We start from the raw sequence: 15,886 nt of genomic DNA, 5'->3' as shown, positions 1-15,886 counted from the left end.
CTACAGGCGTTAGGGAGAGTATAATGTCCGAAAAATGACCGAAAGCTTCAGGACATTATGTTCTCTCTAACGACTTTGGTACATAAATAGGTATTTAGGCATCTATTTTATTATTCTACCAAAAAATAATCCAAATATCTGCTTAAGTGATCAAAATTAACACCAAATCCATTAAAATTACTTCTAGGAACCAAACGCTACGGTTTGGGTACTTGTTCCTATGACGGCTTAATTTACGCTTGCGGAGGGCACGATGGTGTTTCCAGACTCAGTTCAATGGAAAGTTTTGATCCATTGACTTGGATTTGGAACAGTTGTCCTGATATGAACTTTCAAAAGGGTTATTGCAAAATTGCAGTTCTCGGTAAACTCGTTTTCCTAACATTTCAATTTTATTAGATATTTTATAACAGAATCCTTACAGACAGTTCTCTCTATGCCATTGGTGTGAGTAAAGATTACCAAGCGACGGTTGAAAGGTTTGTTTATTTTTCTGAATATTTAGTATTGTTAATTAAAACGTGTTTAATGTAGATATGACCCTCGAGAAGGTAAATGGGATTCAGTGCCTTCAATGTCAACTTCAAGGTATAGGTGTGGAGTAGCGGCTTTAGATGGCAATTTGTACTGTATAGGAGGTAATTTTCAGTATGCATTAAGATTACCTTTACTATAGCATAGCAAAATATTTAACGGACTTAGGACTAGGCAGAGGTGTTCTAAGTAATGGGGAACGATTGAACCTACGGATGATGAGTTGGGAACCTGTTACGCCAATGCACACCGCAAGGTACTTACTACATGCACAACTAAATTGCACACTTATTTTAACTTAACCTAATTATATTTCTTTCTATAAGGTACGGGCATGAATTAGTATCATTGAATGGTCGGTTATTGGCTGTTGGAGGTTTTAATACCGGTGAGAACTTAAATTCGGTGGAAGAGTATGATATTAAAACCAACAAATGGACATTAGTCACATCTATGCTTTCCGAAAAAGGTGGTTTAGGAGGAGCAGTCTTGAATTGCGTTAATTTAGAGCACGTCTTGGGACAAACTAGTACCTAGTAAATGAGGGCAATGTGATATGTACAGGACGTTAATTATTTTAGCAGATTATTAGGCTAGTTGCTATATTACAAAACCAAAGCTTTAATTTTGCAAAAGAAAAACGAACCAGTGCGTTCCCGTAATATCGTATTTCGGTAGGTTAATAGAGTCCTCTAGTGGAAACAATACAATCTCTGGACTGTAGATTCTAAGCTATTCTCAGTTCTAAATCGAGTACCTATTGTCATATAGTAGCTTTATTTTTTACAAACCATCTGTAAAATCATCAATCACATAATTATAATGATATTTATGTTTCACCTATACATTATGAACAAATAATACCTTGAAAACGATGTAGATTATAACAATCTGCGGGCATTATAATAACGCCCGCTTATAACGCTTTAAAACCTTTTTTAATATTAGCAATGGCATTTTTATTCTTTCATTCCATAAAAACTATGAATTCCCTACCTTAGGATGCTCTTGACTTTTTAGGTAATAAACTTTCGTTAGCTTTTGCTGCATTTTCTTTTATATTTAAGGCCGAAACTTGTCACTATGTTCTCTCTAACGTCCTTTAGTACATAAATAGCTATAATATCGACTGATAATTATAATGCACTATCTGTCTCTCAATAATTTACTTATTAGTTCTTTAGACTAGTGTCAGTTAGGTTATACCTTGAAATACTGTTTTATAATTAGTATTAATAATAATAATCCATTTATTTCCGCAATTTAACATAAAAAAATTTAACTGTCGAAAACTTCAAAAGATCAAAACATATAATTTCAAAAATTAAAATGATGTCTGTCAATCCCCAAAAACTGAAAACCCGCGTTCGAAACTCTCGAATGACTCGATCCAGTCATTATACGGCTCGCATATTTCTGTAATAGAAATACCATTGACACCTGGGAACTCAATCCCCAATTTAAAATACCACAACGCAAATGACAATAAAAGTTCGCATAATATAGAGTCAGAAGCACATCAAGACTAAAATGATTTGACATAAATTTTAGTGCGTAACAATTTTTGCGTAATTTATTACAAACAGCCCCATTATGATCGTACCAGAGTAAACAGGAGTCAAAAGTTAATCCCAGCATCTTCGATGTCCTAGAAGAAGTTATAGCACGATCAGAATCCTCAAACATAGTCGCTCTATCCGACAAAGCTCTGTTATTGGAGAAATGAAGAAAGTGGGTCTTTGCTTATACTTAAATGCGTGTGAAAATACTGAAAAACTAATTTGTTATTCGATCTATATATGTTACTCATTGCAAGTTCATATTTCGGTTATTTGTAGGAATAACTATAGACATACTTATAACGTAGTAAATGTTTAAAAACAGACATTTTTTAAAAGTTATATTCAATTATGAGTTTCATTTAAAATACGTAAGTTATGTCAATTATAGAGAAAACGGAAGGCAGTAGCAAAAAAATAAGCACGCCACTGGAATCACATATAAAAAGTGATTTAAGAATGTGTTTGTTGCACTTCGATATTTTAATAAACAAAAGAGTTTTAAAAAAAGACGAAATTCGAAAAACGCCCTCTAGCTCCGCAAACTGCCAAGATATCGAAATACGGTTTTTGCCTTTAATCTTTTTTCAAAAATCAAGCTCTATACATGCATACTAGTTTTTTTTCTTATCTAGCCAAGAAATGGGGTTTTCCTGTCGAAACACACTAAATCCGGACACCCTGTACAGTGTGTGCAGGATAAGCAGCGCCACTATGGGGATCTGGAAAACGGTTAGAATTACAGATTTGGTTAAATGGAAGAAAAGTTGCGTAATCATGGTCTTATGGCCGATTGCACCAACGAATATCATTTCAGTTGCCATTTGCATGTGACAGTTCAGATTGCAAAATGTCACAGTCAAAACAAGACTTAACTAAGTCAGCTTAAAAATACGATGGTGCAAATAGTCCTTAATAAAATGACATGTAGAAAACATCGGCTTTTTTTCGGTTTTTGAGATATTTTGCAAAAACTGAATTTTGTAATTTTAAGTTTTATTTTTTGTGACCTTAATATTGGACCTAGACCAAAACTTATGACACTTCTTCGCAGCATCTTTTAAAGCTTTTCAAAGTGGCATTATCAGTTTTCCATTCCGACGTTTCCTCTTTGCGGAACCATCCTCAACTTTATTTTATTAAATACAGTCCTGACGTTTTTATGTTAGATTTTGAAATCCCTTTTTATTCCGAATTCAATAACGTATGAAACTTATTTTTTTTTATTTAAATTTTTCTTAATTTTGGGATCGGATCAAACTGTTTTTTCTCGTCTTATTTTTAAGTTCAAATTAATAATAACCATCTAAATAACCTGAACAATTCATTGGCATAGACAATTTTTAATTAAAAATAAAATAAAAAATAATGTTCAAAGCCGTAATATAGGACTTTATTAAAATCAAAAAACAGAGTAAAACGCATTTAAACCATAAAGTGTCATACATAATTGAATTCGGAATAAAAAGGCCTTTCAGAATCTGATATTAGAAAACAATGACCGCATTTAAAAAAAATGAGGTTGATGATGGTACCGCAAAGACGAAACGTTACAAAAAATAACTTATAGTGCCACTTTAACGAGTTTTTTAAAGTTTTTGTGGACAAGTGTCATTAGTTTTGGTCCAATATAAACGTCAAAAAAAAAATGTTAAATCGAAAAATTAACTTTTTTCAAAATATCTCAAAAACGGAAAAACATTTTGACGTTTTCTAAGTGTCGTTCTATTAAGGCCATGATTGCGTAACTTTTCTCCCATTTAACCAAATCTGTATATTTAACCGTTTCCAAGATCCCCAAAAGGTAATTTAAGTTGTGAAAATTTGTTAAATGAAATTTAGACAGTGGTAAAAGTTTCAATTGTAAAATACATGTAACGTGGTGCCCGGAACTGTTGATGAAGCAGGATCGGGGTGCCTCCGACGCTTCTGTCAACCGGACCTCTAAAGTTTGTAGTACCCGAGAGGGAGGACTGGGAATTCTCTCAAAATTCTATCCTCCAGTCGCATGGAGACGTCTCGTTTACAGATGGATACAAAACCGTGACAGGGGTAGGTGTGTATGGTGCCACTTTGGGGAGGATCTTCCAAGCCGAGGTCTTCGCGATCATCCGATGCGGAGAGTTCATTTTAAACTCACCGCTACGCCGGAAGAATATATTATAATAACTGCAATGTTTCCAAGCGTAAGGATTGATTCTGGACGAGAGGAGGGTTTAGATGCTGAAATTGAAGAAAATGTTCTGGATATAGCTGAAGAGAATCCTGGAGTTAGTGCGAGGCGGATTGGTGTTGAACTTCAAATACCATCACATGTGGCCGTTTGTAAGACGCTTAGAAAAAACGGTTTAAAGCCTTTCCACGTTCAACCAGTTTAAAGTCTTCAAGAAGGTGATTATGACTTAATGGTTCAATTTTGTTAATGGATCCAACAAAATCGAGACCTCCACAGATACATTTTATTTAGCGATGAAGCTCAGTTTACCCGCGATGGAATTAACAATTATCACAATGAACATCTTTGGTTCGATGAAAATCCTCAAGCCACGTTTGAACGAAACTTTCAACATCGTTTCAGTATTAACGTGTGGTGTATAATGCTCAAAGACCAATTGTTTGGTCCTTTTGTATTGGATGGACGTCTTACTGGATATGGAGATTTACGGTTTTTGGAAGACCATTTAACGAACATGTTGGATGATGTTCCGCTAATTGTTCGACACCGAATGTACTTTCAGCATGATGGAGCATCGCCTCATTTTAGTCGCAGGATGCGTAATTTCTTGGATAATCGTTTTCGTGATCGTTGGATTGGCCGAGGAGAACCTCATGCTTGGCCACCGAGATCACCAGACTTAAATCCACTGGATTATTGCCTTTGGGGGTGGATGAAATCACTAGTATACGAAACAAGAGTAGAGACCGTGGAAGGACTCCGCAATCGAATTTTCAATTCCGCAAATATTATTAGAAACAATCCCCAAGAAATTCAGCGTACCACTCGACAGATTAACAAGCGTGCTGCAGCTTGTATTGAAGTTGGTGGAGGTATTTTCGAAAATATTCCAAATTAGTTTAGTTTTGTTGTTTAGACCACAATTATTTGTTTGTATTGATTTTAAAATGAAAAACAGTCACAAAAAAGAAAAAACCTAAGGACCGATTATTTCAGCAACGGTTAATATGGGTTCATTTATCTTATTTTAACCTCCTGAACGCATTCCTAAAATATTTCCCTTTCCTCCCGAAACCCTGTATAAGTAACTTTCCTTTATTTTTCGTAAAAAAAACGATCTACGCAAAATTAAAACAAGAATGACAAACAAAATTTAATAATAAAATAGGTTTGATATAATTCTGCTATTCACAATATACATTTAGAGAAAATACCTCGAAATATTTACGAAAAATGCGAGTAGAAAAGTATATTTTAGTGACTGAAGTGTGTACATCATTGTATAAAAATTACTAAATGTTAAGTGGACGAAGCTAGATAAGCCGTTAGAAAAATCACAAAGTTAAGGAAATAACACAATGTTGAGTTTACTAAATAGAAAGTTAAGGCATGATTTACAATAGTGACGTGGCAATGGAAAGAATTCAGAGATTCAACTTACCTGTTATAATAAAAATTCAAATATACAAATTATGCTCACAAAATATGTACATGTACTTACAATTGTGACCTAAATAAATTTATACAATTTCTTTACCCCGGTTAGAAAACGCGAAAAAAAAAGTCCTCATTAAGGCAGATTAAGTGTTTCACAAAGGTACCACAAAATGTATCAAATCAAATCTATACCTTTTTAGTAACTTAACAGGGACATTGAAAAACTAGGCCCTAAACTTACGTTGAAAATAAATAATAATAAGTCACAAATTGCATATATCACTACAGATTACTGGACTGTATGAGCGATGAAACCTTTCGTTGTTTTTTGAGTCCATTTAATGTCTGGTCACGTGGCTATTTGACTGCAAAAGAAAAAAAATATAAACATTCAAATTACAAATACGTTTTTAATATTATCGCATAATATACTGGGGGTTTCTTTGAACAAATGCATTTCTAAATATATCAAAACGTTATTTAAAACTTAATACTAATTAAACCTTCATTTCTTATTTCCGGTGTTTGAATTGATGTCAACATATTCCTTCATCACTCGTTTTAGTGTTTCTTTATCCTGTAAACATAATCAGTTCAACAAAAGTTAAGGTAATACCTATTTATTTTGAAATGATTTAATATTATTATTCAACAATAAAATAAAACACATCACTACTTGACGGCTTCCTAAATTAAGCCATTAAAAGCCCATACCAGCTAAAAGTAATAACAAATAGTATACTTGTAATTAATTGTTGAAGTCATTAAACAAACATTTTCAAAGTTTTAAATTATGTCTGCGTCTTTTTCCCGTCTAGAACCAGAAAGTAACACCAACAGGCTTACACCACAGCTGGTTTGAGACCTGAAAAATAGTTGTTTGTATACCTAGGCCGTGAAATGGTATTTTTTCGGCCGAAAGAAAGTTTGGCGTCCGAGGCCGTCTTACTGCCGAGGACAACAATCTTGAGGACGAAAAAATTATTTCACGGCCGAGGTGTACACAACATTTTTTGTTCAAACGATATTTAGTTAAAAACTCCTAATTTTTGATAAATAAAATGAGAAGGGTCTAGCAATCACGGTGACATTTATTGTTATGTTTGCTGGTTATGCATTGTTGATGTGACGTTAAATAATAAACTTGTAACCGTAAAAGTGTATTTAACGGCCTCTAAACCGTACGTGAAGTGAGTACTTCGCGTCCGTTTGAACAAAAATGTATTTTTCTACAAACATTCAATAATGATGCATTTTTCGGTTCCAAATCTCAACGAAAAGTTACCCTTTACTGAGGAGTTTACTTTATCCTCCACTACTACTACTACTACTCCACTTTGTGTCGCGCAGCAAACGTCATTCTCAGAGCATAAAAGTCATGGTTTGCGCGCTTAATACATAAATAACTATAAAATCTTAAAATCCATTATGGTTTACGACTTAATTTTTTATTTATCATAACCTATATCTGTCTGCAACGGTTTTCAAGATATTGACGTGTGAAAAATAATATTTTTAGGTTTTGGAAAAATTGGGTGTCAAAGCTCCTAATAAAGCAAAACAAAATGAAAAGGATATAAACAACTTTTGACAAATTCAAATTTTTTTAGACAAGTCTATTTATTCAAATATTGATATTACGGTTGAAGTTTTTAATTTATAGCTGTGATTTATACTCTTAGCTAATTCGTGCGCGGTGTTTTTATAGTGTTTTCTCTCGTTTGTGCAATTTTTGCACAATAGGTTTTTTTAGTTTCCTTCTTTAGCTTTTGGCCGGGTTTTACAAAGAATTTTGTCACTATGGGCAAGACGGGATGTGCCATAAAGGGGTGCAGCCCTTCAAAACATTCCCGAAGATTTCGTTTTCCTAACCCGGAAAAAGACAGTGTTACCTTTTCACTGTGGAAACAATTTTTAGGACGATTTATTTTACTTCTTATAGTTAATAATAATTTATAGCAGGTAAGATCTCAAGTAAAGTTTATTTTTAGTCGTTACAATGTTAAGGTAGTAAGAGGATTACTATAAGAGGTTTTCAAGGAGGCAAAGAGAAAATAGGTTTAATGAATTGTGGAACTCAATATAGCTTCTTAGTTTATGACGATTATTTTGGTAAGTTTAGTGGAAAACTAATGTATTCTTTTGTATAGTGCAAGTGTTTAAGTGCGTTTAAACAGTACTATGACTTCAAAGTTAATAAATGTATCTGTTTTAATACCCTAGTTTTGCACTATACCTAGATACTACTAATAGTAGTACTTAATAGAAATAATGTAAAAAGTATGTGTATGTATGTTTTATGTATAAAGTATAGCTTTATGATCTATTCTTAACTATATAGTCTTAAAGTCTTGGGTTTAGTAAGTTGGTGCAAAAACTTACTAACCAAAAGCTTATTATTTTTGTAGAGTATGTGTTTTGTATGTTCATTTTCTTAAAATATATATAATATATTTTTTCTAATTTTGGCATATAAAGTGACACTTTTCAAAACTGATTAGAGTGACAAAACGTTTTACTTTTCGTAAATAGTTACGAAAAGTATCACTTTATGTAACTAGTTATGAAAAGTTAATTTCATCACTCCCTGTTTTTATGCATTTCCGTAGAAACATATGGGCGACATCCATCATAACATGTCGTTGTCACAGTTGATACAAGGTGCTATGAAAGTGAATATTTGTGTTAAATCACTTTAAAAGATGGTTTTTACCGCTTTTTGGTCAAAATTAGAAAACATTATGTATGCAACAAGTTTCGAAAATGTCTTATTGTGTAACTCATTCAAATTGTAGGACCTCGCTGCGCTCGCCCTACAAACATTCATTCGTTACACAAAATCGATCTTTTCGTAACTGGTTACATAAATAGCTATTGTATGCACTGGACTTTGTTTTATTTACCTGTTTCTTGAACCAAAACCATGAAATAAGGATTTAATTTAATTCAAAAAGCCCGCCAATACCAGTTTATGGAAGTATACCAACAGATGGCGCTTTTAAAAATCTGTCAGGACAGACGTGAAAATGACATCTGACGACCATCAAATGTGAACATGTGGCGACCCCTGTGACTCGAAAGAATTCATACATACTGTTCTCGCGGACTGAGTTTACCCGTGCGTCATCTCCATATGATTTAGAAGTAGACATGCATTATTGACTTAACTGTAAGTAAGCTTAACTTTCATAATATTATTATTAATATTTTTATTTTTTTATGTGGCTGTCACGATCTAACCAAAATTGGAACAATTACTAACCTGTTTTGAAAAAAAACTGGGAGTGGTTATTATGGTTTTTATTTAGCCATTTAGTTTTTCCTAAATTCGGAATTACTTACTATTACAGTATTTTTTTAGAAAATGCCTGGAAAAATTCTCCACAGACAAGCCCAGCAGTTAATTCTTCTTCTTCTTCTTCTTTAGCCTATGTCCATCCACTTCTGAATGTAGGCCTCTTCCAATGATTTCCATGTCCGTCTATCCAGGGCAGTTTGAAACCAGTTTCTTCCTGCTATTTTCTGGATGTCATCCCGCCATCGCTTTGGGGGTCTCCCTGCATTTCTTTTTGTGGCTCTTGGGCGCCACTGCATTATTTTATTAGTCCATCTAGATGGATCCTGCCTTGCAACATGACCCGCCCATCGCCACTTTAGTTCGGCTGCTCTTCTCATAACATCGGTTACCCTTGTTCTTTTTCGGATCTCTTCGTTTCTTATTCGATCTCTGATGCTGATTCCCAGCATGGCGCGCTCCAGTTAATTCCTAACCTTTGTGAATATTTTGAATTGGAAAAAACCAATGGAGGACCTTTAGAAGCTTTATCATCTGTTCAGGAAAAAAATAAGAAATTTTAAGACCTTACATATTCTTACTGATGTATTTTTTTTGATACTAGAAGGTTGCAGCTGCTTTGAAAATTTCCCCCAAAACTGTTTATTCGATTCGGAAAATGCAAGCAAGTAATCTTATGATTTCCTCACCTAGAAAACGTAAATCGAGATGTTATCGACGGGCCAAGACCACTGATTTATCTGAAAGCATTAAAATGGATGTTCGAAATACATTATATGATATGTACAACGATAGTATGTTAATAATAGTAAAATATATCTACTTTTGTAAGAAACATCTATTAAATTTCATTGTTTCCAGAGACTGAGATTTTTGGGTTGCATTATAGATTTTTCATAAAAATTTCTTGAAACATTAATAATAAAGTCAGAAAAAATAAAATAAGCGTCTAAAATGTTTTCCAGCGGGTTTAAAATAAAATAAGTGGATTGCAACCTGAAAATGAGATATGAGATACTACAGCATCACTCAGCTTGTCTTATTGAATTTTTAATTTGTTGTATTTATTTTAGAGAAACATGTAACCATCCAGAACCTAAATCAAGAGCTTAAAGTTAAAGAAATACTACATATTGGTGATACATCTCTGCGAATTTTGGTAAATAAATTAGGTTTCAAATTTAGACGGAATTCTATGATCCAAACGGAGACTTCTCATAAACAAAAAAAGGTTATTTCGGTCCAGATATTTTTGATTTGCTTTGGTATAAGGTTGTTTTAGTGCAAATTTGCAGCCAAAGATCTCTACTTTGTTACTGACAATACACGCAAAATTTTAAACGCGACGAAGCTTTAGACACGCCCTTTTCTATAATATGAACACAACAGGTTTGTTGACGAAAACTTGATTTGATTCATATGATTATAAATGACGTAGCCCTCGTGACGTACGGGTAAACTCACTCCGCGAGAACAGTACACTGCTTCACCGTGTTAACACGGAGATTAACATCTATCTAGTTGTGTTAATCTATGCTCCTAATCTAAATGAGATAGAGCAAAATAGCTTTCATGTCCCTATCTTAACTTTTTGAGAACTATCATTTGGTTGACAGCCAGAAGTTGACACCTACTGCCAGTAAAACCGGAGGTGCAAAAATTGAGCATGCTGACTTTACTATATGTTACCAAATTTTCAAAACTTACCTATCGGTAGTTTATCTTATATCGATCGATGTCTTTCGTCGTAAGACACCCTGTACATGTTATTCTTAATGATATTGTTGCATGCATATCAGTTGTTTTTTTTTTTTTTTGTTCCAATTAGTTTAAACAAACAAATTCAATCACCTACTGTGTTTCAGAAACGTATCATTTATAATATGAAATGGAATACGTTGTCTTAAATTACTTTTCGCGGGTCACTTTTTCTAGCCTAACACCCAGTGTATTATGCTAATAACTTCACACAATCCTAGTGGTTAAAATCAATTTGGTTAATCATGCAAAAAAATTAAAGCCAGGGTTAAACGCAAACATAACAAAACACGCTTGATTTACTTGAATCGTTCAATCAGAAAAACAACGACGTGGTCGAATAACCGTACTCCTCAGAATCTTCCAGAAGCTTTTCTCTACCCCCGGGCAAAGCAAAGTTAGGGAGATCCTCGATTTTTAACGACTGGGAACGTCTGAGATAGTTTCAGAATAAACATACAGGATGTTTCATAATATTCAGGATATGGCAGCTCGTCCAAAAATATAAAAATGAGTTTCTATTAATTTACCCTCTAAAAATGGTGCCTTTTAGAGCTACAGCGTGTTACAATTGATAAAAAAAACTCGTTTTGGAGCACAAGATGGAGCAGCGTCCAAAATGGTCCCTGCACGAACCTCGAGGGTCCAAACCAATTGCGTGCTTTTGCAAACGGAGAACAGCCAGAAAAAGACTGGCCGAGCAATTTCCCGAAAAAGCAATGCCGTACCTCAAGTGAGATTCCACAAGTGAAAAGTATACACTCTTAGCAACCCAAGATTTTAGCATTTTCCTTGTGCTTCTAACAGCATAGCAAGAAGCAGCCAATTCACCTTTTAATTGCAAAACATGCTGGTCAGATTTAAGTCCCTCATCCAACCGCAGTCCCAAATACTTCGCCGATTCCAAGCTCGCAATTGTTGTGTTATCAAATGAGGCATGAATAGAGCATTTAAAGTTTATTATGTTAGTTTTCCCCAGATTTAAAGTAAGGAAATGAGTCGAACACAACAATTTGACTGCAACCAGGTCTCTGAGCACCATTTCTTCCAACACTAGAGGATTTCTGTGGCGCCACACAATCGCAGTGTCATCTGCAAAAGATATACATCTTACTTCTTTACTTCCTTTTGTATGTCAATGATTTACCCGACACCAAAAACAAGATTGGACCCAAAATCGATCCCAACAACAAGCTCTCCTCTACCAGACTCATCATCCTGAAATCTGACAACCTGTGATCGTCCAGGCAAATTTGATCTGAACCAGTTCAAAATAAAACCCCTAAAACCGCACCTCTCGAGCTTCACAAGTAAGGCCAAATGGGAAACACAGTCGAAGGCTTTAGTGAAGTCAACAAGGACAGCTGACGCCACCTTACCCTCATTTATACCCACATACAGGACCCCAAACATAGCATTCCCCGTGCCCAAACCCGACTGAAAACCAAATTGTGTCGGAGGAAGGACCCCATGCTTCTCCAAGAAACCGTTGATCCTTTTACCCAAATTCTTCATAATTTTCTCAATAATCTTGCCCATCGTGGGCAGCAAAGAAATAGGCCTATAACTAGAAGCCAAGTCTCTATCACCACCCTTGAACAATGGTAGTACTGTTGCAGACTTCAAAAAAGAAGGAAAGTAACCGCAAAGAATCGATTCGTTAACTGGAAGTTAACGATTCGTCAGGAAGATGCTCGTAGATTTTGACAGATACTCCGTCCCAGCTCACTGCACTCTTATTTTTTATTTCAGCAAAGGTGGTTCTTAATTCTGCGACATCCACTGGTACGAAACCTGAAATGGAAATACGTCCACCGAAGGATCGCGACAATATAACATTAACTGAGTTGGCATTGCTCGGAGCAATGGAGTAGTAAAAGGTATTGAGTGTCTCAGCAGGCAAATCGACCCTCGAGCATACTCCATCATGTTTTGCTCCCCTAAACTGATTAACAATAGACAATATATCCATTTGCTTATTGCTAGCCCTATCAATCCTATTGCTGTATACAAATAAATTGTTAGTTATAAAGTATTTTTCAAGTTTGTGTAGATATCTCATATTATTAGAGGACGTCTTTAGTCCTTTGGTAGTCCAAGGCTGCTTTTGTATTTTACAGCCCTCAGGGGAAAGGATCTGTTAAAAATAGATTGAAGCCTTGTATGGAAGTTAAGCAGCAAGCTATTGCCATGAATGGCAGTCCATTCCACGCTGAATTGATAAAATTCGTTTTTGTGAACAAACGTTGCAATTTCTTAATAGTTTTCCTCTTGGGCTTTGCAAGAATGAAATTAGAAAGCACGGCCTCATGGTCCGAGAGATCCGCATCTTTAACAATACAAACAACCGAACTATCGCAGAGGTTAGAACACACGTAATCAAGGTCCTGCACCGACCACAAACTGGCATCAGTATAATCTATATTCCAATCTCCGCACAATATTACACTAGAATTTAATGGTAATTTGTTTAAAAAATTTTCCACTCTATCAAAAAAGATATCGCAAGCAAACGACGGAGAACGCATAAAACATACAAGTTTAAAACAACATGAAACAAATTGTGAACATGATTATAGTTTTAGGTTATAACTTAAGGCAGAGGCTAAGGCCGCATTCGTTTTCAAACTCCATGGAGCGAGCAAAGAGTTTTTGACGTCATAATGACGTAATTTGACAACTGGTCAAATTATGGTTTTGCTCAATGAGTAAAAAGAACAAGTATCAGGAGGTAACAATAATACAAATTAAAACCCGTTTGTGCATTAAGCGACGGGGACGGAAGTTGATTGCGCATTCGCCTACTGCGCAGTTGAATTGACGCAAAGTCATTGAAAGTTTGGAGTTTCAAACCCGCAAAAATTTGTTGTTTGTATTTGTTGTAGTATAGTGTTAGTTTGTTTTGTTTGTTTTGTTTGTTTGTGGTTCTTTAACAGTTGAGTTTTGCAAATTTAAATTAAGTTGTACAGTGGACAATAATAATAGTGTTTTATAGTGCCAACCGGAAGTTGACGGCCGCCATATTACTCCCCCCGTCTCCCCCTTGTTTCTGTCCCCCTCTTTGATTGCTATTGCTCCTTCCTGCTATGTTTACATTTTTTTTATTCATTGGTTTTGCCAAATTACGACATTGTGACGTCAAAAACGCTCTGCTCACTCCATGGAGCGCGAAAACGAATGCGGCGTTAGAGGATACATTATACAGGGTGAACCATAAGTTATGGGACATAAGTAATGGGAGCTACAGCATATTCCTGACATCAGAATAATACGATTTAGCTAAATTGTCCTATACCGAATGTTAATATTAAGAAAGATACAGGGTGTGAAAGTTGAAATTTTGTTCTTGATTTTTTATCGATCATCAAGGTCTTTTCATATAAATAACTGAAAATTTGTGTCTCAAAACCGGCAAAGATCGATTCCCCTGTTGTTCTAGTATGCATATTTGTTACTTTTGAGCCATTCTACGTCTGTTGGGACTACATTGGTCTCTGAATTTGACTAGTTTATTGTCAATCTGTGGCAAATTGTATTCTTTCGTCTCAAAACCGACAAAGATCGATTCCAGTGTTGTTCTAGTCTGCATAATTGTTACTTTTGAGCCATTCTAATGTGGTTTTGACCTCCGGTAAATACGATTTCATTTATTTTGCAGTAGCTAATAGGAGGCGCTACCTGTAACCATTTCAGCTGCTTAAAAAAACTTAAACTTTTTTTTACGCAACTGAAACGAACATACGACTTCAAAATTATGTTCTAATATGTTTTCTATGTAAAAAAGGTGAACTAGTTTTAGATCTTAAAAGTTGACCGTTTTCGAGATATTTAATGTATGTAATATTGCAATCATATTTTGAAATTATGTCCGATTCAGCATCTGAAAAGGTTATAGGTAGCGCCCCCTATTAGCTACTTCAAAATAGATGAAAGCATCGTATTTACCGGCTGTCAAAACCCCCTTAACTTATATCAAAAGACCTAGATGATATGATTAAAAACCAAGAACAAAATTTCAACTTTCACACCCTGTATCTTTCTTAATATTAACATTCGGTATAGGACAATTTAGCTAAATCGTATTATTTTGATGTCAGGAATATGCTGCAGCTATATGTCCCATTACTTATGGTTCACCCTGTATAGTATATGACCAACCAATCAATGTTTATATACCATGTATTCTCAGTAGCATTTAGAGGTCTATGAAAGTTGCAAAAGGGTCCTAGAGGCAGTGTTGCCAAGTCAAAATAATTAATGGCGGTAGAATAATCGGTCAAAAACGGTAGATAACGGTAGATCAAAAAACAAACAAATTTCATTTTACATTAGTATACAGGGTGTTTATTAATGACTGTGAAACATTTTAATCATCGATTCTACATCGAAAAATAATACCAATTCGCTCTATAAACCATATTTCAAAAATACAGATTTTAATTTTTTCCTGTTTTCTAAGTTTTGACATTAGATTACTGACAGATATCACGTGGTTTTAGAGAATAATTTACCTAAGCAGTCACACGGCCACTATCAAAATAACTGTTATAAATCTCAAAAACACGTTTTATATCGAATACTGTAAAAAAACTTTTTTTAACTCTGATTTTTACAACTATTGAGTACAGTTTGACAGTTTTGATGTTAGTGACAATTGTCACGTGGTTCTAGAACACTATTTATCTTGATGGTCAAATCTCAGACACACGTCTTGTTTCGATAACTATAAAAAACCGTACTAAACTGTAATTCTTGCGTATTCTAGACAAAATTTGACAGTTTTAACATTAGTGACGGATATCACGAGGTTTCAAAGGATAATTTAGTTAGGCAGTCACGTGGCACTATCAAAATAACTGTTATAAATATCAGAAACAAGTTTCATATCGAATAATGCAAGAAATCTTTTTCTCACCCTGATTTTTGTAACTTTTGAGTACAGTTTGACAGCTTTCACGTTAGTGACAGTTGTCACGTGGTTCTAAAACACTATTGAACTACACGGTCACGTAACAAATTTTGACAGTTTTGACATTACTCACAGATATCACATGGTTTTAGCAGATAATTTAGCTAGACAGTCACGTGACCACTATCAAAATAACTGTTATAAATCTCAGAAACACG

The 15,886-nt window shown here is 34.7% G+C and overlaps 2 protein-coding genes and 1 long non-coding RNA gene across 6 annotated transcripts in view; 1 reads left to right on the top strand and 2 right to left on the bottom strand.

The window, feature by feature from the left end:
• The window catches only part of LOC145725779 (phosphatidylethanolamine-binding protein homolog F40A3.3-like), a 276,881-nt gene that overhangs the window by 42,849 nt on the left and 218,146 nt on the right, over positions 1-15,886 (bottom strand). The gene's annotated exons all lie outside the window — the stretch shown is intronic.
• Positions 1-15,886, top strand: part of LOC145725774 (kelch-like protein 17) — a 105,339-nt gene that overhangs the window by 28,607 nt on the left and 60,846 nt on the right. The window contains exons 11-15 of one of the 3 annotated variants that reach the window (XM_081974622.1): positions 188-364; positions 425-479; positions 535-638; positions 703-790; positions 861-1,864. The exons of the other annotated variants lie outside the window; for them this stretch is intronic. Coding sequence (XP_081830748.1) covers positions 188-364; positions 425-479; positions 535-638; positions 703-790; positions 861-1,071 — 635 coding nt within the window. The 3' untranslated portion in view covers positions 1,072-1,864. Of the gene's footprint in view, positions 1-187; positions 365-424; positions 480-534; positions 639-702; positions 791-860; positions 1,865-15,886 lie in introns of those variants that run through there. 3 annotated transcript variants of the gene reach the window in all.
• LOC145725792 (uncharacterized) lies at positions 5,398-11,140 on the bottom strand. Its single transcript, XR_014177404.1, has 2 exons — positions 11,063-11,140; positions 5,398-6,071 (listed from the first exon to the last, which is right to left on the bottom strand). It is a non-coding gene; the product is annotated as an uncharacterized LOC145725792 (long non-coding RNA).

Source organism: Ips typographus, linkage group LG3 (genome assembly GCF_016097725.1).
Source record: "Ips typographus isolate SLU linkage group LG3, UJ_Ityp_2.0, whole genome shotgun sequence".
NCBI lineage: Eukaryota > Metazoa > Arthropoda > Insecta > Coleoptera > Curculionidae > Ips > Ips typographus.
Note: the sequence above shows the minus strand (reverse complement) of the source record. Positions and strands in the feature narration are given on the sequence as shown.